At 41.8% G+C, this 27,794-nt stretch overlaps 1 protein-coding gene across 3 annotated transcripts; it reads right to left on the minus strand.

Moving 5' to 3' along the window:
* Window positions 1-546: 546 nt before the first annotated feature.
* On the minus strand, window positions 547-27,159 carry LOC117516501 (P17/29C-like protein DDB_G0287399). 3 transcript variants are annotated; one of them, XM_034177406.1, is made up of 10 exons: window positions 27,041-27,159; window positions 15,682-15,786; window positions 15,293-15,415; window positions 12,148-12,289; window positions 11,999-12,045; window positions 7,648-8,341; window positions 7,367-7,494; window positions 6,991-7,199; window positions 1,212-1,284; window positions 547-810 (listed from the first exon to the last, which is right to left on the minus strand). In XM_034177406.1, the coding sequence occupies exons 6-9, from the start codon at window positions 8,187-8,189 to the stop codon at window positions 1,252-1,254; spliced, it is 912 nt and encodes a 303-aa protein (XP_034033297.1). In that variant the 5' UTR covers window positions 8,190-8,341; window positions 11,999-12,045; window positions 12,148-12,289; window positions 15,293-15,415; window positions 15,682-15,786; window positions 27,041-27,159; the 3' UTR covers window positions 547-810; window positions 1,212-1,251. The 3 variants fall into 3 exon arrangements, with proteins under 3 accessions (XP_034033297.1, XP_034033298.1, XP_034033299.1); XM_034177407.1 differs by lacking the exon at window positions 11,999-12,045; XM_034177408.1 differs by lacking the exons at window positions 11,999-12,045; window positions 12,148-12,289; window positions 15,293-15,415; window positions 15,682-15,786 and having other exon boundaries at window positions 27,041-27,139.
* Window positions 27,160-27,794: the final 635 nt, after the last annotated feature.

A 27,794-nucleotide genomic window follows, 5' to 3' on the forward strand; every position in this document is an offset into this window, starting at 1 on the left:
AGCGTTACATCAAAGTATCAGTAACGTTGCATCACAACGTTGTAGGAACGTTCATTTGTAGACTCTCCAGAACGTTCCTGGGATGTTGCCAAGAACGTTGCCAACCAACAAACGTGGAACATTCTCAGGAGGTTGTGACACAACATTGCTGCAACGTTCCCAGCTAACAGTGGAATGTTGCCTGAACGTTACATCAAAGTGGCAGTAACGTTGCACCACAACGTTGTAGGAACGTTCATTCATACTCTCCAGAACGTTCCTGGGATGTTGCCAAGAACGTTGCCAACCAACCAGTATTATTAAGCCATGGATAAGTTCTCAGTATAAAATTGATCAGTTCTCATCCGCGCTGTGTGACCCATGACTAATGGGGTCATCATCCAGTATTATTACAATTACAATAGCATTAAGCCATGGATAAAACTGAAGATGCCCCCCCCCCCCCCCCCCCCCCCCCCCCCAAAAGCAACAACTTCTCAACACAACATTGGTGCAATATTGTTGCAATGTCCCCCAACACAAAGAAACATTGTGAACACTGCATAATGAGTCTGTACATTGCAAGTTTATTATTTTCGAAGTATTATACAATAGTAATGAAAGCGAAACCAACATGTCTCAAGTTCTCAAAAATGGATCAGTTATCATCAGACCCATGACTAATCGTGTCATCATCAAAATAATCCATGGCATCATCAGTTATGGCACCGCTGTCCATAGCGTCGGCATCCCACATGGTCGCCAGCTTCATCCACCCAGCTTCTGAGTCAGTATCGACAGCAGTACCAACTTTTTCATCTCCTTCTTTGCCTAAAAAGCAAAGAAAATCATTCACAAAAAATACAATACAATAACGTCTATAGTGCCAGTCCCCTCAGCACAGCGAAGTTCAAGGGCACTCAACCAATCCATGTATCAAAATGCAAAATCCTTAATTCAATTCCAATTGTCAACGCACAGCCGAGTGACAGTTACACTATGGAGGGAAGGCAAGCCCAAACAGATAGGTTTTAAGATTGTGGAAAGAGAATACAGAATGCTCCAAAGAGCTAGGGTGCATGCAATAAAGGCCTGTGAGCCGGTCATGGTCTTCACTCTTGAAACATTCAACACTGGACCGGGATTTGATTGAAGGGAATAAATAGGTGTGGCCATGGTGCTAGTACAAGTCACCTGTGAGTTGCTGATGCAATAAAAATTTAACTACTTACCCTCTTTGCTGCATGGCGCAGTGCTTCAGTTAACACATCATCAATAGCGTCTGGTAAGATTTCCATCTTCTCTCTGAAAGCCACAAAAACCAGTGGTGTCAAAAGTACACACATTTGTTACTTAAGTAGAAGTATAGATACTGCAGTTTAAAAACACTCTGGTAAAAGTTGAAGTATCAACTTGACCTCTTTCCTCCAAGTAAAAGTGAAAAGTATGTGCTCCAAACCTACTTAAAGTATAAAAGTATAAAGTAACTTTAAAAAAAAAAAAAAAAAAAAAAAAGGTAGATGCCACTATATGAATTGAAAGCTTAATTAAAAACTGATTCGTTCTACATGTGGCCCAAGACCCCCAAACCCAAAATTACCCCCCACCAACACACCTGCACGAAAATGTTTCAATTCTAGAAGCTCCTGAAATGCAATCTGGGACTATTCCAGACAATAAACTGCAGTGAGTGCAGCATCCATTAGTGAAGAAAAAAAAAAAAAAAACTTTCCTTATTCAGATTCATTCCAGTAGGATTCTGCCTCTTAATAGGATGCAGCAGTTTTCTAGTTTGGCATGATAGTTCTGGAGGAAAATCAATGAAGAACTTAACACATTGAAATATGGTTTGACCGAAACAAACTGTCATTAAACTTAAATAAAACAGGGATGAAATGGAGGTGTAAGAGTCACTAGGTGTTCACAGGAAACATTTATTTATTTCTGTATGTATGTATGTTCATTGTTAGTTGCTTTTATATTTTATTTTCTGTTGTGTTTCTATTCAGGTTCTTTTTGTCTCTTTCTCTGAAATTGTATATAATAATCATTAGATTATTAATATATAAACAAAAATAAATTTAAGAAATATTCCAATTTGAAAACAAATGAACCCGAACGTGAAGACAGCTGGAACTGCTTCATGCTTTTAACATTGAAAATGCCATAGACATGCTAACGCATTAGCATCGCTCCCGTTTTTAAGTTATAAAATCTATCAATCTATCAACTGTTTCAGAAGACCATAACAGGTCGGTTTAACATAGAAAAGGTAAATAATACTCACAGAAGTATGTTCTTTAGGGTTTTAGCGGGGGAAAATTAAGCGAAAGAAAGAAAGAATAAACGAAACAATAGGTCGAAGCATTGCTTCAATCTGCGAACCACTGCTTCGATCGGTTCAAAATCCATTCCTTTATCTTCATTGATCCATGTTTCTGATATAGCAATTATGTTAAAAAAAAATTTTAAATTGACTTAAATATTCTTTAATGTTAAAGTTTGCATACAGACTTCTGCTGTTAAAATGGATTATTGATAATTTGTTATCCGTTTTAATGATACGATTAAACTGTTCATCTGTATAATAGCAACAACTGTCATTAATATTTGAGAAGAAATTATTGCCCGGGTCTATATCGTGCTCCAAGTCCAGTACATTGTGGTCTGTGTATTTAAATGTTCTCAGTTCTAGTTTTGCATGATCATCAATCCTGTGAGTTATATCCTTCTTGTCTCCAGATGTAGATGTGTTGTGTGGGCCGCTGAAGAGGAGGTACTGCTGGCCCACCACCACCAGAGGGCACCCTGCCTGGAGTGCGGGCTCCAGGCACAAGAGGGCGCTGCCGCCTCACAGGAGCAGCCGGGGTGACAGCTGTCACTTATCACCTACGACAGCTGTCACCAATCATCTGATCTTCAGTGGTATATCAGCAAGACGACATCTCCACGTCTTTGCCGAGATATCGCTCTACCGAGGAGGTAATGTACTCAGCCGACTTTGTTGTCTTCCTGACAGGAATACCTGTTGCTTTGTGTGTTGGACAGCAGATATTTTGTTTCCTTTTTTCCGACGAGAGGTGGAGGTGGTTTTCCACCATACGTGTTGCTGGGTGCAGACGCACCCACATGTTTTTGTTCCTCGCCAGCAGTACCAGATCCGACAAGCGGAGGCAGTGGCCACCTGGGAGTTCGGGACTTGGCGGCTCCAGTATTCCCGGGGTTCGGTGGCGGAGGAAATTGTGTGGTTCCGGTTCTGCTTTGGACAGACGTCTTATCTTCGAGCCTGCCCACGCGACACATTTTTGTGAATTGACTTCATTGACTATTATTGTAATCTGCTGTGTTTGTTGTGCTTATTCACAACAGTAAAGTGTTGTTATTTGACTTCCTCCATTGTCCGTTCATTTGCGCCCCCTGTTGTGGGTCCGTGTTCCTACACTTTCACAACATGATGTAGTAGATGAATAGGTTCCTCTGGTCTGTGTCATGGTGTTGTGATGTGTTTGTGTCCTCATACCTTATTGGTCGTATTTGTCCAGTTCCTCGATGTTCCTGATTACCATAACCTTCGCTTGTTCTGGTGTTCCATTCAGTTTGATGATATTTTGCAGTTGGATGTCCATGTCTGTTGAATTTTTCCCTGCTTTTTAAGAGACGAGTTTCCTGGCGATGTCTGCGTTTCTTTTGGTTCAGATGTTCATTGATGAATATGTTTGCTCCTTTTAAGTTTCCGTCCCTGTTTTAACAATGCCATTTTATGTTTTCTGTTGACAAACCTCATTATAACAGCTCGTTTGTCTCCATCCTCTCTCCTGGGCAGGGGGTGGCACGCTTCAATGTTATTACAGTCCATTTGAATACCTTTAGATTGCAGGAAGTCAGCCACCTGTTGTTCCACTGAGCTGGCCTCCTGCTCACTGGCCTCCCCTCCGCTGTCTTCTGACACCGCCCGTGCGTAGGATCGAGGTTTAATATGAATTCCTGTAATAATAACGTCGTTCATCCTTGTGTACTGTTCCAACTCCGCAACACGGTTCTCCAGGTGCACCAGACGCCGGTCTTTCTCGGCATTCTGGATCCGGAGAGCCTTCACTTCTTCCACCAGCTCCATAATGGATTTCTGCTGAATTTTAACAACAGAGATTTCCTCAGACAAAAAGTCCAGGGACTTCTTGATATCATCTCCCTCCTCCGCCGTCAGTGCCTTCTTCGGACCCATGGTCAGATAAATCCGCGCTGGCACCTCAGTAAAGCCGCGCCAGTGGAACTGCGCTGGCACCTCGGGCTTCAGGTGGAGCTGCCCCGGTGGATGTGCGCTGACACCTCAGCGCACATCCACCGGCGCTGAAGCCAAGAGTAACGAGGCTGTTTGTTTTAAAAATGTAAGGAATAGAAAGTACAGATACTTGTGTGAAAATGTAATAAGTAGAAGTCAGAAGTAGGCAGAAAAATAAGTAATGGAGTAAAGTATAGATACCTAAAAAGTGTACTTAAGTACAGTAACGAAGTATTTGTACTTCGTTACTTGACACCTCTGACAAAAACAAAATAAAAAATGGTCTTGTATTTTCCTCATTTTTAATTTAATTTGGCCCTTCCCCTTCCCCTCCGTTTTGCGCGGGCACGAGAGACAGAGGGGTGTCTCAATTCTCTTTTTGGAGCGAGGCAGAGGGGTAGGCGGAGGGCTACAAACCCCTCTGTTTGGAGTGAATCTGGATGCATACTCCGTTTGGAGGGGTAGGAGGAGCTTACTGCTGTCTCCAAAAAAACAAACATGGCGCCGAAAGAGCCGCACAAATGAAGTCGTTCGTGCGCTGAGTCGTTATAATGCATATACACACCAACGCTACGATAAGACTTTTATATCTCACAACGGAGAAAATCACGATAAAGTGTAAGCACGTTAATTTGTATGTTGATAAATCTTTGGATAATATCAACCCCTTCAAGGTCTGTAACGTGTGTGTATTTTGTAAACAAACAGGGAGTCCTGAGCGCACTCGTCTCCTAATAAGCTTTCAAGCAGAAAATGAGAAGTTTCATTAATGGAAATAAGTTGGAAAATATATATACACACATGTATATGTGTAACACATAACCTGATGTACTAATAGACTGATATTATTTGTCAAGGAAATTTCTGAAGGAAATCGGGCTGGATGAAAAAAAAAATGGGAGAATTTGAAAAAGAAATATAAGGTTAACAGAACTAGATGCAGCCCAGAACACACATACAGGTGCTGATCATATAATTAGAATATCAAGAAAAAGTTGATTTATTTCAGTAATGCCATTCAAAAAGTGAAACTTGTATAATGTATACATTCATGGCACACAGACTGATATATTTCCTGTTTATTTTAAATAAATAAACTGTTTTCCTGTTTTATCAATAGTATTTTATATGATTGTGTCTTTTTTAATTCTTTTTATTATTTTACTTCTTTTACTTATTTATGTTTTACACTTTTTTGTTGTGTTTTAATCTTATTTCATTTTATTCTGCTTTTAAATGATGTTTGTGAAGTGCCTTGAGGCGATTAGTTGTGATTTGGTGCTATATAATAAATTATTATTATTATTATAAATTATTTTAATTATTAATTAATTAATTACTAATCAATCAATTAATGATTAATCAAATAATATTAATTACTATTATTGATTAATTGTTAGTAGTAGTATTAACATTAATCAATTACTAATTAATTGTTAATACTATTAATTATTATTATTATTATAAATTAAAAATTAATTAAATTCATTAACATGACATGGTTGTGATGCATCAAAGAAATCTGTGACTTCTTCTATTTCTTTGCATTTACACAGAAAGGCGAGAAAATAAAAAGAGCAAACAGGCTACTGCAACAAGTTGCATTTCGGTTGCCATGTTAAACAGTGAAGATGACAGATTGACACGGGCAGTTTTTTTTTCCTAAGGCGGAGGGGTGTCTCAATTCATAGGGCTAGAGGCATACCCCTTCTCCTTACCCCTTGTTTTAAAGGGGTAGGCGTAGGGGTAGGGCCAAGGGGAAGGGGAAGGGGTACAAAAGAGAATTGAGATTGGGGGTAAATGATGAAGTGAGACAACTTAACTTACTCTTCAAAACTCTGTAGAGAGTGAGAGGCTGCAGGGCTTTCTTCCCTTTCCATCCCTTGAGGCTGACGCCAGCCCACAACTGCCACATCCCCATTTCGGAGTGTTAAATGACAAGTTGGGACATGCCCAGCTGTCCACAATTTCTCTTATACTCACTCAACTGGTAAGCACTGAAAGCCGAGATAGGCTTGTCCCAACTTGTCTTTTAACACTCCGAAACGGAGGTGTTCCTTTGTCTCGCTTCATCAGCGAATCGGTCGTGACGCGCGAAGCCTCCGCGCGGCTTTCCATGACAAAATCTCTTGTTAAAAGTGAAATCTGCTGGAAAATTGCTGATGTCCAGCTCTTGTGATAACCAGAGAAATTGCACACGACGGTCCTGGCTCCACACAGCCATCCGTTTAGAAATGATGTGGTGGTTTCTGCCTCTCGATGGCGGCTCGGAGCGCGGCACGCCGTGCGCCATTGTGGGGCGTCCTTAAAGCTGTAGTAACACTCCTTATTCTCTGTGAAGCCCGTAAAATTTTCACCGAAAGCCAGATACATTTTTCGAATGGTTTCCAGCTGCCTGTCTCTAACAGTTTCTGAAAAAATTCTGATGGCAAAAAAGCCCAAATCATTCTGCCATTTCCTCGCAATGAAACAACGACGAGAGGGGTGGACCAGTGCTCACTCAAAGCCTGCCCACAGGCGAATGACGCAACCGACAGGCGTGGAAAAACTCACGCATGCGCACGAAGGTTCAAGCTTGGCTGACGTAAAAACATATGAATCAAATCCATATAGTTTTTGAAAAAAATAAAAAGGTCCGTTACTTTTCTCACAGACCTCGTATGTGTGCAATGGCAATATGCAACTTTTATGAAAATAACCACTTCTGCAAAGCGTTAGGAACAATAATTTACCACTGTCCTCCTAAACTCCTGGTCCTCCAGCCTTTTGTTGAATTCGTCCAGCTCCTCCGTTGTTTTAAATCTGGCTGGCATTAGGTCTCCAATGCAGTCAGCTTCTTCAGCAGCCTGATTCTTCAACAGCAGCTGAAGTATGTGGCCCACCTTTGACTCCAGTCTGTTCACCTTTGACTCCAGTCTGTCGAGTCTTTCCTGCGTACCATCTGTTACAAAGTTGCATCACATTTAGTGTACATGAAACAGCTACAGTACAATGCAATGCTGATGAAAGCAGGGACACGTATGTAAACACAACAGAACTACTCTATCAGTTAATAGGCCTTTCATGCAATAAAATTTGATGACATGGTTGTTTGTATAAATACATTACCCTGTGAAGATGGCATCGGGCTGGCAGCTGGAGCTGGCCTGGAGCTGGCAGGGAAAGACCTGGAGCTGGCAGTTCCAGATGGCCCAGGGCTGACAGTCGCAGGGGGCCTGGAGCTGCCATTGGAGGACCTGGAGCTGCCAGTGGAGGACCTGGAGCTGGCACTTCCAGTCACAGGGGGCCTGGAGCTGGCAGTGGAAGACTTGGAGCTGGCAGTTCCCATAACAGGGGGCCTGGAGCTGGCAGTTCCCATCGCAGGACACCTGGAGATGGCAGTGGAGGACCTGGAGCTGCCAGTGGAGGACCTGGAGCTGGCACTTCCAGTCACAGGGGGCCTGGAGCTGGCAGTGGAAGACTTGGAGCTGGCAGTTCCCGTCACAGGGGGCCTGGAGCTGGCAGTGGAAGACCTGTAGCTGGCAGTGGAAGACCTGTAGCTGGCAGTGGAAGACCTGTAGCTGGCAGTGGAAAACCTGGAACTGACAGTGGAAAACCTGGAACTGACAGTGGAAAACCTGGAGTTGGCAGTTCCAGATGGCCCAGGGCTGACAGTCGCAGGGGGCCTGGAGCTGCCATTGGAGGACCTGGAGCTGCCAGTGGAGGACCTGGAGCTGGCACGTCCAGTCACAGGGGGCCTGGAGCTGGCAGTGGACGACTTGGAGCTGGCAGTTCCCGTCACAGGGGGCCTGGAGCTGGCAGTTCCCGTCGAAGGAGACCTGGAGATGGCAGTGGAGGACCTGGAGCTGCCAGTGGAGGACCTGGAGCTGGCACTTCCTGTCGCAGGAGGCCTGGAGCTGGCAGTGGAAGACTTGGAGCTGGCATTTCCCATTGCAGGGGGCCTGGAGCTGGCAGTGGAAGACCTGGAGCTGGCAGCGGAAGACTTGGAGCTGACAGTGGAAAACCTGGAGCTAGCAGTTCCAGATGGCCCAGGGCTGACAGCTGCAGGTGGCCTGGAGCTGCCAGGGGAAGGACTGGAATTGGCTGTTGAAAACAGTTATTAGAAAGCCTATTAGTTGTGGCTTGATGGCACGTGGGACATGTCAGCACTGAAAGGTTACTGAATTGATTTCTTCACCTCGATGATCAATCAATCAATCAACTTTTTTCTTATATAGCGCCAAATCACAACAAACAGTTGCCCCAAGGCGCTCCATATTGTAAGGCAAGGCCATACAATAATTATGAAAAACCTCAACGGTCAAAAAGACCCCCTATGAGCAAGCACTTGGCAACAGTGGGAAGGAAAAACTCCCTTTTAACAGGAAGAAACCTCCAGCAGAACCAGGCTCAGGGAGGGGCAGTCTTCTGCTGAGACTGGTTGGGGCTGAGGGAAAAAAACAGGAAAAAGACATGCCATGAAGGGGGGCAGAGATCGATCACTAATGATTAAATGCAGAGTGATGCATACGGAGCAAAAAGAGAAAGAAACAGTGCATCATGGGAACCCCCCCACAATCTACGTCTAAAGCAGCATAACCAAGGGATGGTCCAGGGTCACCCGATCCAGCCCTAACTATAAGCCTTAGCGAAAAGGAAAGTTTTAAGCCTAATCTTAAAAGTAGAGAGGGTATCTGTCTCCCTGATCTGAATTGGGAGCTGGTTCCACAGGAGAGGAGCCTGAAAGCTGAAGGCTCTGCCTCCCATTCTACTCTTACAAACCCTAGGAACTACAAGTAAGCCCGCAGTCTGAGAGCGAAGCGCTCTAATGGGGTAATATGGTACTACGAGGTCCCTAAGATAAGATGGGACCTGATTATTCAAAACCTTATAAGTAAGAAGAAGAATTTTAAATTCTATTCTAGAATTAACAGGAAGCCAATGAAGAGAGGCCAACACGGGTGAGATATGCTCTCTCCTGCTAGTCCCCGTCAGTACTCTAGCTGCAGCATTCTGAACCAACTGAAGGCTTTTTAGGGAACTTTTAGGACAACCTGATAATAATGAATTACAATAGTCCAGCCTAGAGGAAATAAATGCATGAATTAGTTTTTCAGCATCACTCTGAGACAAGACCTTTCTGATTTTAGAGATATTGCGTAAATGCAAAAAGGCAGTCCTACATAATTGTTTAATATGCGCTTTGAATGACATATCCTGATCAAAAATGACTCCAAGATTTCTCACAGTATTACTAGAGATCAGGGAAATGCCATCCAGAGTAACGATCTGGTTAGACACCATGCTTCTAAGATTTGTGGGGCCAAGTACAATAACTTCAGTTTTATCTGAGTTTAAAAGCAGGAAATTAGAGGTCATCCATGTCTTTATGTCTGTAAGACAATCCTGCAGTTTAGCTAATTGGTGTGTATCCTCTGGCTTCATGGATAGATAAAGCTGGGTATCATCTGCGTAACAATGAAAATTTAAGCAATACCGTCTAATAATACTGCCTAAGGGAAGCATGTATAAAGTGAATAAATTGGTCCTAGCACAGAACCTTGTGGAACTCCATAATTAACTTTAGTCTGTGAAGAAGATTCCCCATTTACATGAACTGTAATCTATTAGACAAATATGATTCAAACCACCGCAGCGCAGTGCCTTTAATACCTATGACATGCTCTAATCTCTGTAATAAAATTTTATGGTCAACAGTATCAAAAGCAGCACTGAGGTCCAACAGAACAAGCACAGAGATAAGTCCACTGTCCGAAGCCATAAGAAGATCATTTGTAACCTTCACTAATGCTGTTTCTGTACTATGATGAATTCTAAAACCTGACTGAAACTCTTCAAATAGACCATTCCTCTGCAGGTGATCAGTTAGCTGTTTTACAACTACCCTCTCAAGAATCTTTGAGAGAAAGGAAGGTTGGAGATTGGCCTATAATTAGCTAAGATAGCTGGGTCAAGTGATGGCTTTTTAAGTAATGGTTTAATTACTGCCACCTTAAAGGCCTGTGGTACATAACCAACTAACAAAGATAGATTGATCATATTTAAGATTGAAGCATTAAATAATGGTAGGACTTCCTTGAGCAGCCTGGCAGGAATGGGGTCCAATAAACATGCCGATGGTTTGGACGAAGCAACCAATGAAAATAACTCAGACAGAACAACCGGAGAGAAAGAGTCTAACCAAATACCGGCATCACTGAAAGCAGCCAAAGATAACGATACATCTTTGGGATGGTTATGAGTAATTTTTTCTCTAATAGTCAAAATTTTGTTAGCAAAGAAAGTCATGAAGTCATTACTAGTTAAAGTTAATGGAATACTCAGCTCAATAGAGCTCTGACTCTTTGTCAGCCTAGCTACAGTGCTGAAAAGAAACCTGAGGTTATTCTTATTTTCTTCAATTAGTGATGAGTAGAAAGATGTCCTAGCTTTACGGAGGGCTTTTTTTATAGAGCAACAAACTCTTTTTCCAGGCTAAGTGAAGATCTTCTAAGTTAGTGAGACGCCATTTCCTCTCCAACTTACGGGTTATCTGCTTTAAGCTACGAGTTTGTGAGTTATACCATGGAGTCAGACACTTCTGATTTAAAGCTCTCTTTTTCAGAGGAGCTACAGCATCCAAAGTTGTCTTCAAAGAGGATGTAAAACTATTGACGAGATACTCTAACTCCCTTACAGAGTTTAGTTAGCTACTCTGCTCTGTGTTGGTATATGACATTAGAGAACATAACGAAGGAATCATATCCTTAAACCTAGTTACAGCGCTTTCTGAAAGACTTCTAGTGTAATGAAACTTATTCCCCACTGCAGGGTAGTCCATCAGGGTAAATGTAAATGTTATTAAAAAATGATCAGACAGAAGGGAGTTTTCAGGGAATACTGTTAAATCTTCTATTTCCATACCATAAGTCAGAACAAGATTTAAGATATGATTAAAGTGGTGGGTGGACTCATTTACTTTTTGAGCAAAGCCGATAGAGTCTAATAATAGATTAAATGCAGTGTTGAGGCTGTCATTCTCAGCATCTGTGTGGATATTAAAATCGCCCACTATAATTATCTTATCTGAGCTAAGCACTAAGTCAGACAAAAGGTCTGAAAATTCACAGAGAAACTCACAGTAACGACCAGGTGGACGATAGATAATAAATAAAACTGGTTTTTGGGACTTCCAATTTGGATGGACAAGACTAAGAGTCAAGCTTTCAAATAAATTAAAGCTCTGTCTAGGTTTTTGATTAATTAATAAGCTGGAATGGAAGATTGCTGCTAATCCTCCGCGACGGCCCGTGCTACGAGCATTCTGACAGTTAGTGTGACTCGGGGGTGTTGACTCATTTAAACTAACATATTCATCCTGCTGTAACCAGGTTTCTGTTAGGCAGAATAAATCAATACGTTGATCAATTATTATATCATTTACCAACAGGGACTTAGAAGAGAGAGACCTAATGTTTAATAGACCACATTTAACTGTTTTAGTCTGTGGTGCAATTGAAGGTGCTATATTATTTTTTCTTTTTGAATTTTTATGCTTAAATAGATTTTTGCTGGTTATTGGTGGTCTGGGAGCAGGCACCGTCTCTACGGGGATGGGGTAATGAGGGGATGGCAGGGGGAGAGAAGCTGCAGAGAGGTGTATAAGACCACAGCTCTGCCTCCTGGTCCCAACACTGGACAGTCACAGTTTGGAGGATCCAAGAAAATTGGATGATACTCTGGAGGAGGTGGCAGCCCTACATCTTCAGACTGTTCAGCATGTGGTGTCTCAGTGTCTTCATTTTCATCTGAATTAATCAAAAACAAATCCTTTTGAACTTTACATTACTCACATTTCCACATATTACTAAAAGCAGTTTTTTTTAGTGGTGTAATACAGATAAACTAACCATCACCCTCAGCTGCAAGTTCCTCAGCATCGGAGCTGTACTTTGGATTTGGTTTCCTCTTTCTGTGTTCCGAATCCTCATCTGTCTCCACATTAGATGTCTTCTGCTACCTTCGAGTAAGCGATGGCTTTCTTGTACTGGTCTACAATATATAAAGAGCAAGTACAATGAAGATGACGATAATGTCAGCAGCATTACAAATGAGTGGGTATGCTTCAAGAACTCAGGATCAAATTTAGGTTGTCTTTCCATGTACATGATTCCGTGAGTGTTTCTGCCAATGGTAAAGTCATTCAGGTGCAGCTGTGTAGATTTGTTTAACTGCTGCGTTTCTGCGTATGATTAATTTGCCCGCACATGGAAAAGTCACCCAATGAGCGACTTTTCCATGTACATGACATGTACGGATGCATAGAGCCATGCCAGCAGTTCCACTATTGTGCGCACGGGATTGTTATGTGTCGGACGCAGCCCGGAGAACCGACCAGCGTTTGAAGGACCCAGTATGAAATAAGCAGAGCACGGTACAAAGGATAACAGAGTTTAATAAACATAACAGTGATGTGATAAATATAAAAGTGCGCGGTCTGGCGTGGTGGATTGCGGTGCGCTCCCAGCAGCGCTAACGGTCCGGAGCCAGAACCAGTTCGGACCCAAGGACCCCGCCGACACCCCCCAGGTGGCCGCGACAAACCGAGTCTGTGAATGAAGAAATCATCTTGTGAGTCCACACTCAACACACAGAGAGAACGCTCAAAGGTGTACAAACAGCAAACACTTCCTGGCTTAATTACTAATCAGCTTCCCACCCTGCAGGCATGGAACATCCTGTTCACAAACTCACTGCAGTGGAAGCTAATTAAAACGACTAACATAACAGCTCAATACAATAAGGTGTGAGGGACACCACATTTACTGACTGTATAAATGTTAGTCACAAAATCTAACGTACCTCAGGAAGTGTGCTGACGAGCGTGAGACCTCACCCCCTCCTCTTTCACAGACCATGCATCAAACCTGGACGTTCTCTGCATCCACTGATGATGAGATGGCTCTTGAGACGACGATCTCACCCGTCTGGTCACAAGGTCGAGTCTCTGGCAAATACACACTGTGTACTCCAGACTTAAATGCTACCATGTTCCAATCCGTGTAGATGCACCACAGCTGTGAGTCCTGACGAGCCGCAGGTGATCAGGGTGAGGTCCTGATATCTCAGACACACAGCCACTCAGTCCCAAATGCGCACCACCTGGAAGGAAAACCAAAAGACAGAAACAAAAGACAAACAAAAGCCAGCCAGGCACGCCAGCCACAACAGCACCCCACCCTCACGGGAAGCCTCCCGGCGACCACACAGACCTGGCCCAGGAGAAACACCCCCCTCCAGGGACCATGGCTGGAAACCGTATCTGCATTCATCTTCCAACAGAATCTTCATCCAACAGAACGGCCAATGTCTTCTCCTCTGGCTGCATCTTTGCCTTTGTTTCTGTCTGTCAATTAGCACAGGTATGGCCAGGAGTTCTTAAACCTGTGCGGTCAGCCTTTGTCCAACCGTGTTCACAGTCTGATCAGTCATAAAAAAGAAACACAAACAACCAACCCCCCCCCCCCCCTCCCCAGAGGACCGTCCCATCAAACCCCGGGAAGAGGAGAAAAGAAAAAACAACCCAAACTTAAGCTTGCAAATAACAATGCTACACCCCCCCCCCCCCCCCCCGACGACATGTAGGGACCAACACCCCCCAGAGGGCATCCCGCCAGCTCCAGGAGTAATAACCACAGCCGAGGTCCCTCTGGACTCCAAAGTCACCCACGGGGCTCCCAGCGCCTCCCAGAGGGACCGTTCCATCAACCCCAGGAGACGCCCCCCCTCATGACCAACGGACCCAGCCCCGGCCGTCTATGGCTAGATGGACCCACAGCCCTTTCCCCCACAGAGGACACCACAGTCAAACCCTGAGGGCGGAAACTGGGGGGGAAAACAAAAGGAAAGGAAAAAAAAAAAACATACAAACAAAACAACCCCAACCATTGCCAGGAAATGGCGGAATGATTTGGGCTTTTTTTTTTCCCATCAAAATGTTTTCAGAAACTGTTAGAGACTGGCAGCTGGAAACCATTAGAAAAATTTATCTGGCTTCGGTGAAAATTTTACGGGCTTCACAGAGAATAAGGACTGTTACTACAGCTTTAAGGACGGCCCCCAGCGGCTGTGGGGCGCGCCGCGCTCCGAAGCCGCCATCAACAGGCTGAACGACCACTTCATTTCTAAACGGATGGCTGTCTGGATCCGTGACCATCGTGTGCCATTCTCTGGTTATCACAAGAGCTGGACATCACGATTTTCCAACAGATTTCACTTTTAACAAGAGATTTTGTCATGGAAAGCCGAGCGGAGGCTTCGCGCGTCACGATGGATTCGCTACTGGAGCGAGACAAAACCACCCTCCGTTTGGTCTCACAGGACGGCTTTGAGATGGCGTTCAGACAGCTGTCCGGTGTTTTTTTCCATCGAGTGATTATCCGAGAAATTGAGGATGTGCCTGGACATGCCAGAACATGTCCCGTGAGGCTTCATCACGGCGTTGCTGTGCGCCATGCGGCAGCGCCGCAATGCGCAAAGCCTCCGCTCCTCTTTCCATGACAAAAACTCTCCTAACAGTGGAATGTGCCGTTCATTTCCAAACTGGACGCTGTGTTTTATCCGGGACGTCGTCTGACTAGCACAGGAATTGTGAAAAGACGTGGACATCAGCACTTTTTTGGCACATTGAGACAGACGTGCGGAGGAATTCCGCACGTCACAGCGGTGCCACATGGCTGCCAGTCTCTAACAGTTTCTGAAAAAATTCTGATAGAAAAAAAGCCCAAATCATTCCGCCATTTCCTGGCAATGAAACAACGACGAGGGGGCTGGACCACTCCTCACTCAAAGCCTGCTCACAGGCGAATGACGCAACCGACAGGCGTGGAAAAACGCACGCATGCGCACGAGGGTTCAAGCTTGTCTGACGCAATCACGTGTGATTCAAATCCTATGGTTTTTGAAAAAAAAATAATAAGGTCGGATACTTTTCTAATAGACCTCGTACATAGGATATCACGTACATGTACATGGAAAGGGCATCTAATAATATACCTGCTTCTGAAAACACCTGAAACGGATGTTTCTTCCAGTGCTTCCAGTGTCTGGCATCTCCAACTTCCTTACTCGCTTAGTGACACCATGACCAGATGGCCAGTATGAGAACCCAAACTTAGACTGCAAAAGAATCCAACAGAGAATTGCTACTCAGATCCAACAACGTATCAAAAATCTACCAATTTGACGATCCATGGGTCAACCTTGCAAAACTGTTTTGTTTACCTTTGTAAACTGTCATGTTTGTAACATGTTCATATTATTTGGTACACAAAATACAACAAAGCAAAAGCAGAATGTAAACATCTGCTTTATGAGGAAGATGCCTAGTTTATCCACATTTATGTTTCAAAACAGAATACCAGAATGATTTACTGGATACAAACCTGATTTTCTGCTCTCGCTCTAAAACCAGAATGTTGGGGACAACTTGTACGGTTTTCCTCTTCTGTGAATTCAACCACTGTGTACAGGCTGCTCTTGTCTGTCATCTGTTTGGATGCAAACAAGTACAATGTAGTTTTACACCTCTTTTTTTTTTTTTTTTTAAGAAAAAAAAACTTATTTTAAAAGGAATCTTTTAAGTCCTGATTGAAAATTTCCATGCACTCGATTCCATTATCCATGCACTCCCATTATATCCAGTTTCTGCATGCACTACTTACAGAGCTACATCCCTTGGTCATGCAGTAGTGCTACAAAGAACAGACTAGTGTCCCATTCTGGCTGAATTAGTAGTGACCTCTGTACTAGTTCTCTAGCTGGGATTACTTTCATCCATGCATTCCTCTCCTGCACTTTGTAGGCTCCAAGGATGGCAGAATCACAAGGATGTGTGAAGAGGGGTTCAGGGTTTCTGTACTCGCGGCAGAGGTAGAGCCAATCGCCATTTTCATTTCTGCTCTGGGGGTCGGCAGGGTTAATATGGAGTGACTTGGGCCAAGTTTGCTGTGATTTGGTGCTTTATACATAACATACTTATACATAAATTGAAATGTAATTGAATATTGAAGTGTATGTCTGTGTTGATATGAGGTGTGTTGTGAATTTGTGTATATGTTGTTATGACTGTTATAATTGTTGGACTCATTCTAGCAGGGGTGGGCGTTGATAAGCTTTGCGTCTGTTTTATATAACATTCATATTATTTGTATGTTTCTGTTCTTTCGGATTTGTGTGTGTGCCGAATAAATCCATTCATTCATTCATTCATCTCTCTCATCGCGACTGTCTACAACTTCATAGCAGCTGTCACCAATAATGAAGGCATTTGTGGGTCTTCTTGTTGAGATTGTTGGCAGTGACGTATGATCATTCACATGTGGAGCATTCACTGTGTTGATCTCACCAATTCTTCTGACTAGCTGGGCCAAAGGGTTCCATCCTGATCTCACAAGTCTTTTAACTTTTGCATATAGTTTTCAAAAGGAAATGCTGAGCATTTGTCCAAGGTACCAAATTTCTCCACTTCTGCTGACAAGTGAATGAGGGAGTGGATATTATACACCAAGAATTCCTTTACATAAAGTTGTCTTCCTTTAGAAAAAAAGTGCTCCAAAAGGCTCTGTGCACATTTGCAGTGCTTCTGGGCTGTTTTTGGGCAGACAAGGATTCCAACAGCAACACTGAGGCACATAAGTGTTGGTACAAGTCTGGCCTCAAAATGCCTTTCACAACAATGCCTCCAGTATACAACAGGAACTGTCTGTACTCAGTGGCTTTCCATCTGTCAATATCTTTCAAACCCCTTGGTTTCCGTGAAAAATAGTCTTTCGGGATACTGCATCTCAGACTCTCCAACCTGTCACTGATTTGGCCTATCTGATTAGCTGACAGATTCACATTCTGATGGCCAAGTCTCATCCACACTAATATAAGTATTTTCACAGTTCCAAGGCATACCTGGTGTATGTAGTCGATAGGAAATGTTCCTACCATATCTACTGGCAACAGGCAAAATGGGGGAGACTCCATGGTGGGTGACCCTCCTGTGTTTGGCCCCTGAAGTTTTCATCGGTACGTAACTCTACATTGATTACTTTTGGATAGGTCCATTCTGCCAATGAAAAGACCACGCTGTGTGCATTGTCACAACCATAGTATCCTGAGTATTGTTTGACATTTTTAACAAAGGCTTTTGCAGGTGCATCACAGATGATGCATTTCAGCATTACTCCAAGTGTAGTGTCACCATCCTTCAGGTCCTCCACCCAGGATGTCATTTAAGTTGTGGACAAGTTCTGACAAAATTCCAAGTCTGTTGGTTTTGAGTTTCCAGAGTCAATAATATTGGAAATACCCTCACAGGTTCTGAATTCACAATCGAACAGAGAACTGGCCAGAGAGACTGTTGTGAGCTTTTGAAGAGAAGAAGCCCATCAATATTTAATGAAAGGTCCAGTGATTCCAAGCCTTCTCGAACTGCTGCAGGGTAGATGTGCAGTTGCCTCTTTAGTTCCTCCTCTAGTCCAAAATAAAAATATTCCATGCCAGATACTACTTTTGTTGGTACATTCCTCACTGTCCTCATCAGTGTACGTGCTGTAGATGGTAATTCTGGAAATCCTGATTGCTTCAAAATTTTGAGCAACTTGTCAGTAGCATGCTGCGTCACTTGACACTCAGTTGCCCATGCTGCCAAGTTATCTGCCAAATTACTGGTCTGTTGCATGTTATCACCTGAATCTGATGATACAGTTTCATGATGATCAATCACATCCCATTCATCTAACTGATGCCCCAAACTGGTATTATCACCATTATCTTCACCACTGGATCTACTACTAGAATGACAACTGTCAGTGTCATTGCTGTTTGCTGGATTTTGGGTAATATCATCTTTAACATGTCTATTTTGCGAGGTTAGCGCTGGTGCCACCAACTCAAGTGAAGGAATGGAAGGCCCATTATCATCATCATCACCGCTGAATTGGTCATGCTGGCTATCAGGCAGATTCTCTGCTGCTTGGCGTGCTCGTTTAGCAGCAATCCACCTCCTCTTGTATTCACAGCGCTGTCTCTTCCTTTCTGCCATGTTCTGACACTTTGTCAATCTGCAACAATTAGTAGGAACCAAGCATACAGTACTACTATTATCCCAGGATCATGCATGTGGGGTGGAGATATGTCAGACCCTGTATTTTTACAGAAAAATTCTCGGAATCAGTGGAGAATTTCTTGTTTTACAGCAGAGGTATACTGTTGAATGCAGCATAGAGAAAAAAATCCCAAGTATAGAAAAAATATATATAAACTGAAAATAATCCCCTAAAATGCCAAGTTATTTAGGGGTAGGAGGTGAGCTCTGCCCAGATCCCCGCCCACCCAACACTCCAGCCTATTCCCAATGCATTTTTCAGATGGTCCCTCCCTCCTCTATGAGGCCAACATTTTCCAGACTCCCTCCTCCCCATTGGCAATTTTAAAAGCCCCATACATTTATGATATTAATGTAAGAAAATTTGCAATAATCCTCCTCTCCCTCAGCCTAAAGCCCCTTCCACATTGGCGTATTCGTAGAGCTGCTCATTGTGGCGTATCATCTATGCCGAGCTGAACAGCTCTACGTAGAGTTTTTTCTCCCTGCACAGCAGTATGTTGAGGGCTACCCACACAGGACGGAAGAAATTAAACATGTTTAATTGTCTTTGGCGTAGAGTGCTGGATACAGTTTTAAGCAGGTCTGCGCAGCACAGCGTTACTGCAGGCAAGTCTGTGCAACACTGCACTTCTGTACACATCCAAAAACTGAGTGCTGCATCCAGAGGAATCAACTTATTTTATTTGAGTTCCCGTGTTTGTGAAGCAAAAATTAAAAAGCAAAACACTCATTGCAAGTCACACAGAAGAAAGAGTGGACTTCTTCCAGACATTGTCTGTGGCTGGGACGGAGCTATGTGAGGGCAGTGCTGAGCCGCTCACACCGGGCAGAGAGAGGCAGCAGCCGGCCGCCGCACGTAGAGCAGCCAGCGGACCAAACTCTGTTGTTTTAAAAAAAAAAAAAACCACACACACTGCTTTGCTTTAAATGCACCGTAAGCTATTTCATATTATCAGTGTGGACCGTCTTTTTCCTAAAAGGCTTTATTTCACTCTGTTTGTCGCGTTGGAAAGCTGTAGCTTTTGTGGTAATTTGATTAGCGGTTGCTCTAGTCCTCTTCTATTTGTTTTTCTGAGGACATTACAGCGCCACACACAGGCCTGGCATATGTACTACAACGTTAAACGAAGTTTCTAGGCACAGAATTTGCCTTGAATATTTTTTGTAATCCAATTACTCGACTAATCGTTTCAGCGCTAGTCTGATCAAACCTGTGACTAACGCCCTGATCAATCAGGTCTGATCAAACCTGTGACTTTAAAATAAAAGCGCACTCGCTGCATGTCGGTGCGCTCATCAAACACCCTGATCGATCCGGTCTGATCAAACCTGTGACTTTAAAATAAAAGCCTCGTCGCTGCATGTCGGTGCGCTCATCAGACGCCCTGACCTATCAGGTCTGACTATGACCAACTGGAGTGTGTGACATATTTTATTATAATCACATTAGGAGTATGGAGCACACTACAAATGGGGCAGACCAAAGGATAATATTGGAGTGAAAAACCATTTATTCTCTGACACTATAAGACAGGGGTAGGCAACCTGTTCCAGAAAGAGCCATGAGGGTGCAGGTTTTCTTTGCAGCCACTGACTCCACCAGGTGATTTCACTGATTAACTGATTCCATCTGCTCAAAGTGATATTAATCAGTAAAATCACCTGGTGGAGTCAGTGGCTGCAAAGAAAACCTGCACCCTCATGGCTCTTTCTGGAACAGGTTGCCTACCCCTGCTATAAGAGATAACACTTTTTTGTCTGGTCTACACATCTTTTGTGTATATTACTGTAACTGACGTTGGTCTGCACTGGACAGTTCTGGTCTGCTCTTGGGCTCCTAATTTACCCCAATATACCTCTAAATGTCAATATGTTTGTCCGAGAATAATTTACCACCAATTTTGGATTTTTTTTAAGTCATTTATTTTCTGACACTATAAGGGATAACACTTTTTTGTCTGGTCTACACATCTTTTGTGTATATTACTGTAACTGACGTTGGTCTGCACTGGACAGTTCTGGTCTGCTCTTGGGCTCCTAATTTACCCCAATATACCTCTAAATGTCAATATGTTTGTCCGAGAATAATTTACCACCAATTTTGGATTTTTTTTAAGTCATTTATTTTCTGACACTATAAGGGATAACACTTTTTTGTCTGGTCTACACATCTTTTGTGTATATTACTGTAACTGTTGTTGAAAATAAAATTTTTCCGGTCTGCATTTCTTATTACTATGATGGTGAAAATCAATATTAGTCATTCAAACCTTTGTGTTACTTGAACTCTGCTTTAGACTGAACACTTCACACCTCCTTTGATGGGGATAATCCACTGAGTTCTCTGACACTGTAAGGGATTATACTAAAATTAGGCAAACATGAATTCAATTTATAGGGAAAATTTTGAAAATTTCTTAATTTTTTCACTCTCCCATATATTTTATTCAACCAGGTGAGCTTCAAGGCCCAGCTAACATAATTTTATTTCCTGCCTATTAAAGTGATGTTGAAAATAAAGATTACTGTAACTGATGGCAAAAAATTGCATTTCTTATTACTATATTGATAATCATTATTGTGTGGACTGCTCTGGTCTGCACTAGACGGATCTGGTCGGCTCTGGACGGCAAATAACCGGGCCGGAGTAAACTGGTTTTAAATAGCAGCAAGGTAATGACTGTGTGCACATTAAAAAAGCGAACACATGCAGCTGCAACACAATGCTGCAATACGCAGCTCTACGAATACGCCAATGTGAAAGGGGCTTGACTCTTTAAAATAAAAGCCTCGTTGCTGCATGTCGGTGCGCTCATCAAACGCCCTGATCAATCAGGTCTGAACATCGGCCCCTGAACATCGTCAATAAACAAGCAAAAAGTGGAAAAAATACAGCCACTTTCTCTTTTTTAGCTGGATTGTGTATCCACATCAGGTCAAATTGTGACCTAAAAATACCAGAACACAATGGCTGCGCCCACAAGGAGGTTTTTTTTTCATGTGTACCAGTGTCTATAGTTAATCGTGACTGTGTTCCCAAGACAAAATATCACCAAAAGGGCAAAGTAGACATAATTTCTTTTTACTTGGTATCAATCTTCAAGTTCGATGCCAAGAAATTCACTCTGATGACACTGGATGAAAATCATGAAATCAACATGGTGCCAGATACGCGGCTGCCATGGCCGCCAATAAATAAATACCCCTACCTTACGCGTAGCCAAGGGTGGGCCTGGATGGGCCTGGGCCCGCCCACTTGTCAGCCAGGCCCACCCCATCCAATGAGAAGGCTGAGTCGGCATTCGACAGTCACCTGTCGTTGCCTCATTGTATTCCTATGATATGGTATTGCATTAGCACTGAGCGACAATTAATAAATTTTGTCAAAAATTTTCAAATTTCATCTTCTGTGATTTTTATTAATTCATTTTCAGAGTACAGTGGTCCCTCGCGATAACGCAGTTCACGTTTCGCGGCCTCGCAGTTTCGCTGACTTTGTTTGTGCAATTTTGCATGCATTTTTTTTTAAACGGTGCATTGTGTTCTGCGTCCTTATCAGGCGGGCCATTCGCGGCACCGGTCGGCATCACTGCAATTGCTCTCACTGCCTCCGATGCGCTTTCTGCAGGCTCAGTAAATGCAGCTGCAGGCCACCTCCTCCTGTCTGCTGTGCGGAATTGCGCCAAATCTGGCAACAGGTCCAGAGATACGCTCGCTGTTTTGATCCGGATGTTGAGCGCAGCCGCAGAGCTCCGTGGCCACTGAGAGAGGACTTGGATTCTTTGCGGGTCCCGCATCCGTACCTCCAGAGGCAGTGAGCGAAGGGAGAGCACGCGCATTGTGTTCTGTGTGTGTCTGTTTATAATCTTCTCGCACAGAAGAAAAAAGAGAGTGTTGACACAGGAGAGAAAAGTGAGAAAATGTTAATGCCTGTTTGAGAAAAGTGTGTAGTGAGGAGTTTTACAGCCTTAAAACATCTATAATAATTGTAAAAAATAGCGCTGACTACTTCGCAGATTTTGTTTATCGCGGGTTATTTTTGAACGTAACTCCCACCATAAACGAGGGACCACATTTTTCCTCAAATAAATTGTCTTCTGCGGGCCTCCATCACAATGCCAATAACAACATGCACCGTCGAACAGCTGTTTTCTACTGTTAATGGGATAAAAACATCCATCCAGAACATCCATGTTGACTCACAGACTGAATGCACTTTCCCTTGAAAGAAAACTGAGTGAATCGTTGGACTGTGATGACGTGATAAGAGAGTTCAACATAAACCCCGTCGTCTCCTGCTGGAGCATTAAAAGGATTCATCAAATGTAAGTGTGAGACCATTAATTACTTTTTCTTCTAAATAGGCCTAATTGTTATTATTATATTGCAACTGCCACGAATCATGTTGGTGTCCGTTCTGATGGTTTTTAATTTGGCCGCCGAGCCAACCTGTTTTCATGTTGCGGATATATTTTGAATTTCTTTTTAAAGGACTTTACATGACTAAGCATTGCGTTGCTGCTTGCATTGTCCATGGGGTGCTTGTGTCTGACACTTTGCGTCTGTATAACTGTGCACACAGCGTCTGTGCAGTTGGCTGAGATGTGTTCATCATTAAACTTGGAATTCATTTTTGAAACAATGCCTTATTTAAATACCTATTGACGTTTTGGGTTTAGGCCGAGCCAAGTAGGCTACCAGACTTGCACTGAATGTGTGTATGTGTGTGGCGCTGCACTGCAGCTTGCATTATCCATGAAGAGACAATGTACTGGACTTGGAGCACGATATAGACCCGGACAATAATTTCTTCTCAAATATCAATGACAGTTGTTGCTATTATACAGATGAACAGTTTAATCGGATCATTAAAACGGATAACAAATTATCAATAATCCATTTCAACAGCAGAAGTCTATATGCAAACTTTAACAACATTAAAGAATATTTAAGTCAGTTTAAAAAAATATTTAACATAATTGCTATATCAGAAACATGGATCAATGAAGATAAAGGAATGGATTTTGAACTGGATGGATATGAATTTAATTGTGTAAACAGAAAAAATAAGAGTGGAGGAGGAGTGGCTGTGTATGTGGATAAGAACATGGATTATAAAATAGTAGACAATATGACAACTGTGATTGATAACTTATTAGAATGTATAACTATTGAAATATGTGAAGAAAAAAGCAAAAATGTATTAGTCAGCTGTATATATAGAGCACCAGGATCTAGTATTGAAACATTCACTGACTGTATGGGAAAAATGTTCTCAAAAACTAATCAAAAAACTGTGTTCATTTGTGGTGACTTAAATATTGATCTGCTCAATCCAAATAAGCATAAAATAACAGATGAATTTATCAGTATAATGTACAGTATGAGTTTATATCCAAAAATCACCAGGCCAAGCAGAATTACATCCCATAGTGCTACCTTAATTGATAATATATTCAGCAATGATATTGAGAATAACACTGTGAGTGGATTATTAATCAATGACATTAGTGATCATCTACCAGTTTTCATCGTTTATAATAGAAACCATCGGCGGAATCAGCCAGAGGAGAAAATAAAATACAGGCGAGTGCGGACAGAGGAAAACATGAACACACTAAAGAAGGATTTACAGGAGCAAAACTGGGAAAAGGTATACAGTGAAAGTGATGTTGATAGTGCATATGAAACTTTTTTACAAATATTTACATCATTATATGATAAAAATTGTCCAATTAAACAAGACTACAGAAAACAAAAAATCCAAGCTCGACCATGGATGACGAAAGGGTTACGAAATGCATGTAATAAGAAAAACACACTGTATAGAGAATTCATAAAACTAAAGACTAAAGGGGCAGAAAATAGATATAAGAAATACAAAAATAGATTAACTAATATTATACGGGTATGTAGGAAGGAATATTATAGTAACATATTATATAATAACAAAAACAATATTAAAGGAATATGGGATATATTAAATAGCATTATCAAAAATGGTAATAAAAAACAGAGTTACCCTCAGTATTTCATTGATAATAATGTCAAGAAGGAAAATAAGGATGAGGTAGTCAACGGTTTTAATAATTTTTTTGTAAATATTGGACCAAGCTTGGCAGAAAAAATTCCCGATTCCCAACCTGAGGATTGGGATAATAATCTCATAGAAAGAAATCCCTGTTCAATGTTCCTCACAGCAGTGGATGGAAATGAAATTATAGACATTGTGAATAATTGTAAATATAAAACATCTACCGATTTAAATGAAATTGATATGGTGGTGGTAAAACAGGTCATTGAATGGATTGTAGAACCATTAACATACATCTGTAACTTATCATTTCAAACCGGTAAATTTCCCAATCAAATGAAAATAGCTAAGGTTGTGCCGCTGTATAAGACTGGGGATAGACACCACTTCACAAATTATAGACCTGTTTCTTTGCTTCCACAATTTTCCAAATTATTAGAAAAGTTATTCAATAATAGATTAGACAAATTCATAAATAAACATAAATTACTTACTGATAGTCAATATGGATTCAGAGCACATAGTTCAACATCACTTGCATTAATAGAATCAGTTGAGGAGATTACAAACGCCATAGACCACAAATTACATTCAGTTGGAATATTTATAGACCTTAAAAAGGCTTTTGATACAATTAATCATGACATATTAATCAATAAACTTGAACAGTATGGGATTAGGGGGTTGGTGTTGCACTGGGTGAGAAGCTACTTAAGTAACAGAAAACAGTTTGTGAAGTTGGGGGAATATACATCATCATGCTTGGACAATGCTTGTGGCGTCCCACAGGGGTCAGTATTGGGTCCAAAACTGTTTCTAATTTATATAAATGATATTGTCAATGTTTCCAAAATATTAAAATTAGTATTATTTGCAGATGACACAAGCATTTTTTGTTCAGGGGGGGATTTGCAGGAGTTACTGAGGAGGATCAGTATAGAAATGGGAAAATTGAAAATATGGTTTGACAGAAATAAATTATCATTAAACTTAAGTAAAACAAAATACATGTTATTTGGCTATTGTAATACAGACATACAGGTTCAGTTACAAGTCGAGGGGGTAGATATTGAAAGGGTACATGAAAATAAGTTTCTGGGGGTGATAATAGATGATAAGATAAACTGGAAGACTCATATAAAACATATACAAAGTAAACTGTCAAGAAGCATTTCAGTTCTAAACAAAGCGAAACATATTCTGGACCACAACTCACTCCGCATTCTTTACTGCTCACTGGTTTTACCATATTTACAGTACTGTGCAGAGGTATGGGGTAATACTTATAAAGGTACAACACAATCACTATCAGTAATGCAGAAAAGAGCTATAAGAATTATTCATAATACTGGCTATAGAGATCATACAAATCCACTATTTTTACAATCCAAATTCTTAAAATTCACAGACTTGGTTCATTTTCAAACAGTACAAATTGTGTATAAAGCAATAAACAATTTACTTCCAGCAAATATTAAAAATATGTTTTTTAACAGATCAGGGGATTACAGTCTGAGGGGGAAATTTAATTTAAAGCATCAGTGGGCACGAACAACATTAAAAGGTTTCTGTATTTCTGTCTGTGGGGTGAGGATGTGGAACAGATTGGGAGTGGGGCTCAAGCAATGTCCAAGCATGAACCAGTTTAAACAGTGGTACAAAAATATGGTTTTTTCTGGGTATAGGGAGGAGGAAGGGTAATGAGGGTTAGGGTGTTTTTGTTTTTTGCTTCGGCTTGTAAATATATAGTATTTTGTATGTAAGTAGGTATGTGTAGGTGTATATTTATGTTTGTGTATATATATGTGTATATATGTATATGTGTATGTATGTTGATGTGTATATGTATGTGTATGTGTATATATATGTATATATATATATATATATTGATATCGGTTTAGGTGTGTAGGAATTTATGTGTATATGTGGCAAAGGGTATTACTGGTTGTGGGGAAGAAGGGGTAGGGATAAATAAGCTGATGCTTCACCCTACCCCTTTTCGGACATGTTGGGTACACAGTAGGAACTTTTTTGTTGTTGTCTTTACTGATCTATCTTGTAATTGTTGTTGTATCAAATGTTCGAAATAAACAGTTTTCATTCATTCATTCATTCAAGAGTACTTGTGTCTGACGTGTCGCGTCTGTGTGCTCACTTTGCCAGTGCTGTAGGCTAAGTGATAACGTTGCTTGCGATGTCCAAACGAGGCATACTTTTTCAAACAGTGTATTATAATACCTATACCTTACCTACAACCCCAAAGGTTGGGCCCGTCTGATTTTTTCTGGGCCCACCCGTTTTGTGATTTCTGCCTACGCCCCTGACCCCTACTCCTATATCATCTGCTGGACAGCCCCCCCAGCATGAGAGTTTGTCACAGAAGCTCAAATTTAGCAGTCTAGCATAACCAAGTTTAAACTGGCCGTATTTCTTACTGAATTCAGATTCAAACAGAAAACCTTTAGACCATCCATGACCATGCGTCTGACTACTTTGCTTTGTCTGTGAATGCAAATAGAAAGGTGGCAAAGAAAAATGAGACCAATCAGCAATAAAACACAAACTAGGACTAAAGTATTACAGGCGAGCAATTTGATCCTTCGTTCCTTACCGTTTTTATCTTCTTGTCTTCTTGGTGGATAAAACCAAACGGAATCTTAGAAAAGAATTAGACTGAGCTGAAATCTTCCGACTCGACTGGCCAAGTGGGAGGGGGAACCGGAAAAGAACCTATACGCACGTGACCTGTGTATACTTCACAGCAGTGTACGCCAGCTGGCGCCGCAAGTGGAGAACTGTGCAATGACGGAAATCGACCCGGCGTGCACTGGTCGATCGCCGTCTGCCGTTAAATGCCAGTTGCTTAATGGCAGACGGCGATCCGACAGAACTCTTCTTCTATGGTGGATAAGAAATGAAAAATTAAAATTTTCATCCTGGATTAGTTTTTCATTTAACACGGAACGTACTTGCAACGTTGCTGGGAGGTTACATTTTTGTTGCACAATTAGGAACGTTCTGTCCACCTCCTGGCAACTTCCATCAGGAACGTTTACTTGTTACAGTTTTTGGACGTTTCTTTGGAACATTGTCTGCACGTTGAGGGGACGTTCTATTAACTACTACTTCGCATGGCAAATCCATCTGTCTTCTGCAATGTAATGTGGCTTTAGTGAAGAAAGGGAATTGGGGCATACAGACGATTCACAAGAAATACTAACTTAACTTCTAATGCTAATTAGCAGTTTCACTACCACCGGCATACCTGAAAACTTTCAGAAAATTAAATATAAAAACAAATAAAAAATAAAATAATAAAAATAATAATAAAATTAGAAAATATAAGTGTTAAGAAAGGAAAATAC

Source organism: Thalassophryne amazonica, chromosome 9 (genome assembly GCF_902500255.1).
Source record: "Thalassophryne amazonica chromosome 9, fThaAma1.1, whole genome shotgun sequence".
Classification (NCBI taxonomy): Eukaryota; Metazoa; Chordata; class Actinopteri; order Batrachoidiformes; family Batrachoididae; genus Thalassophryne; species Thalassophryne amazonica.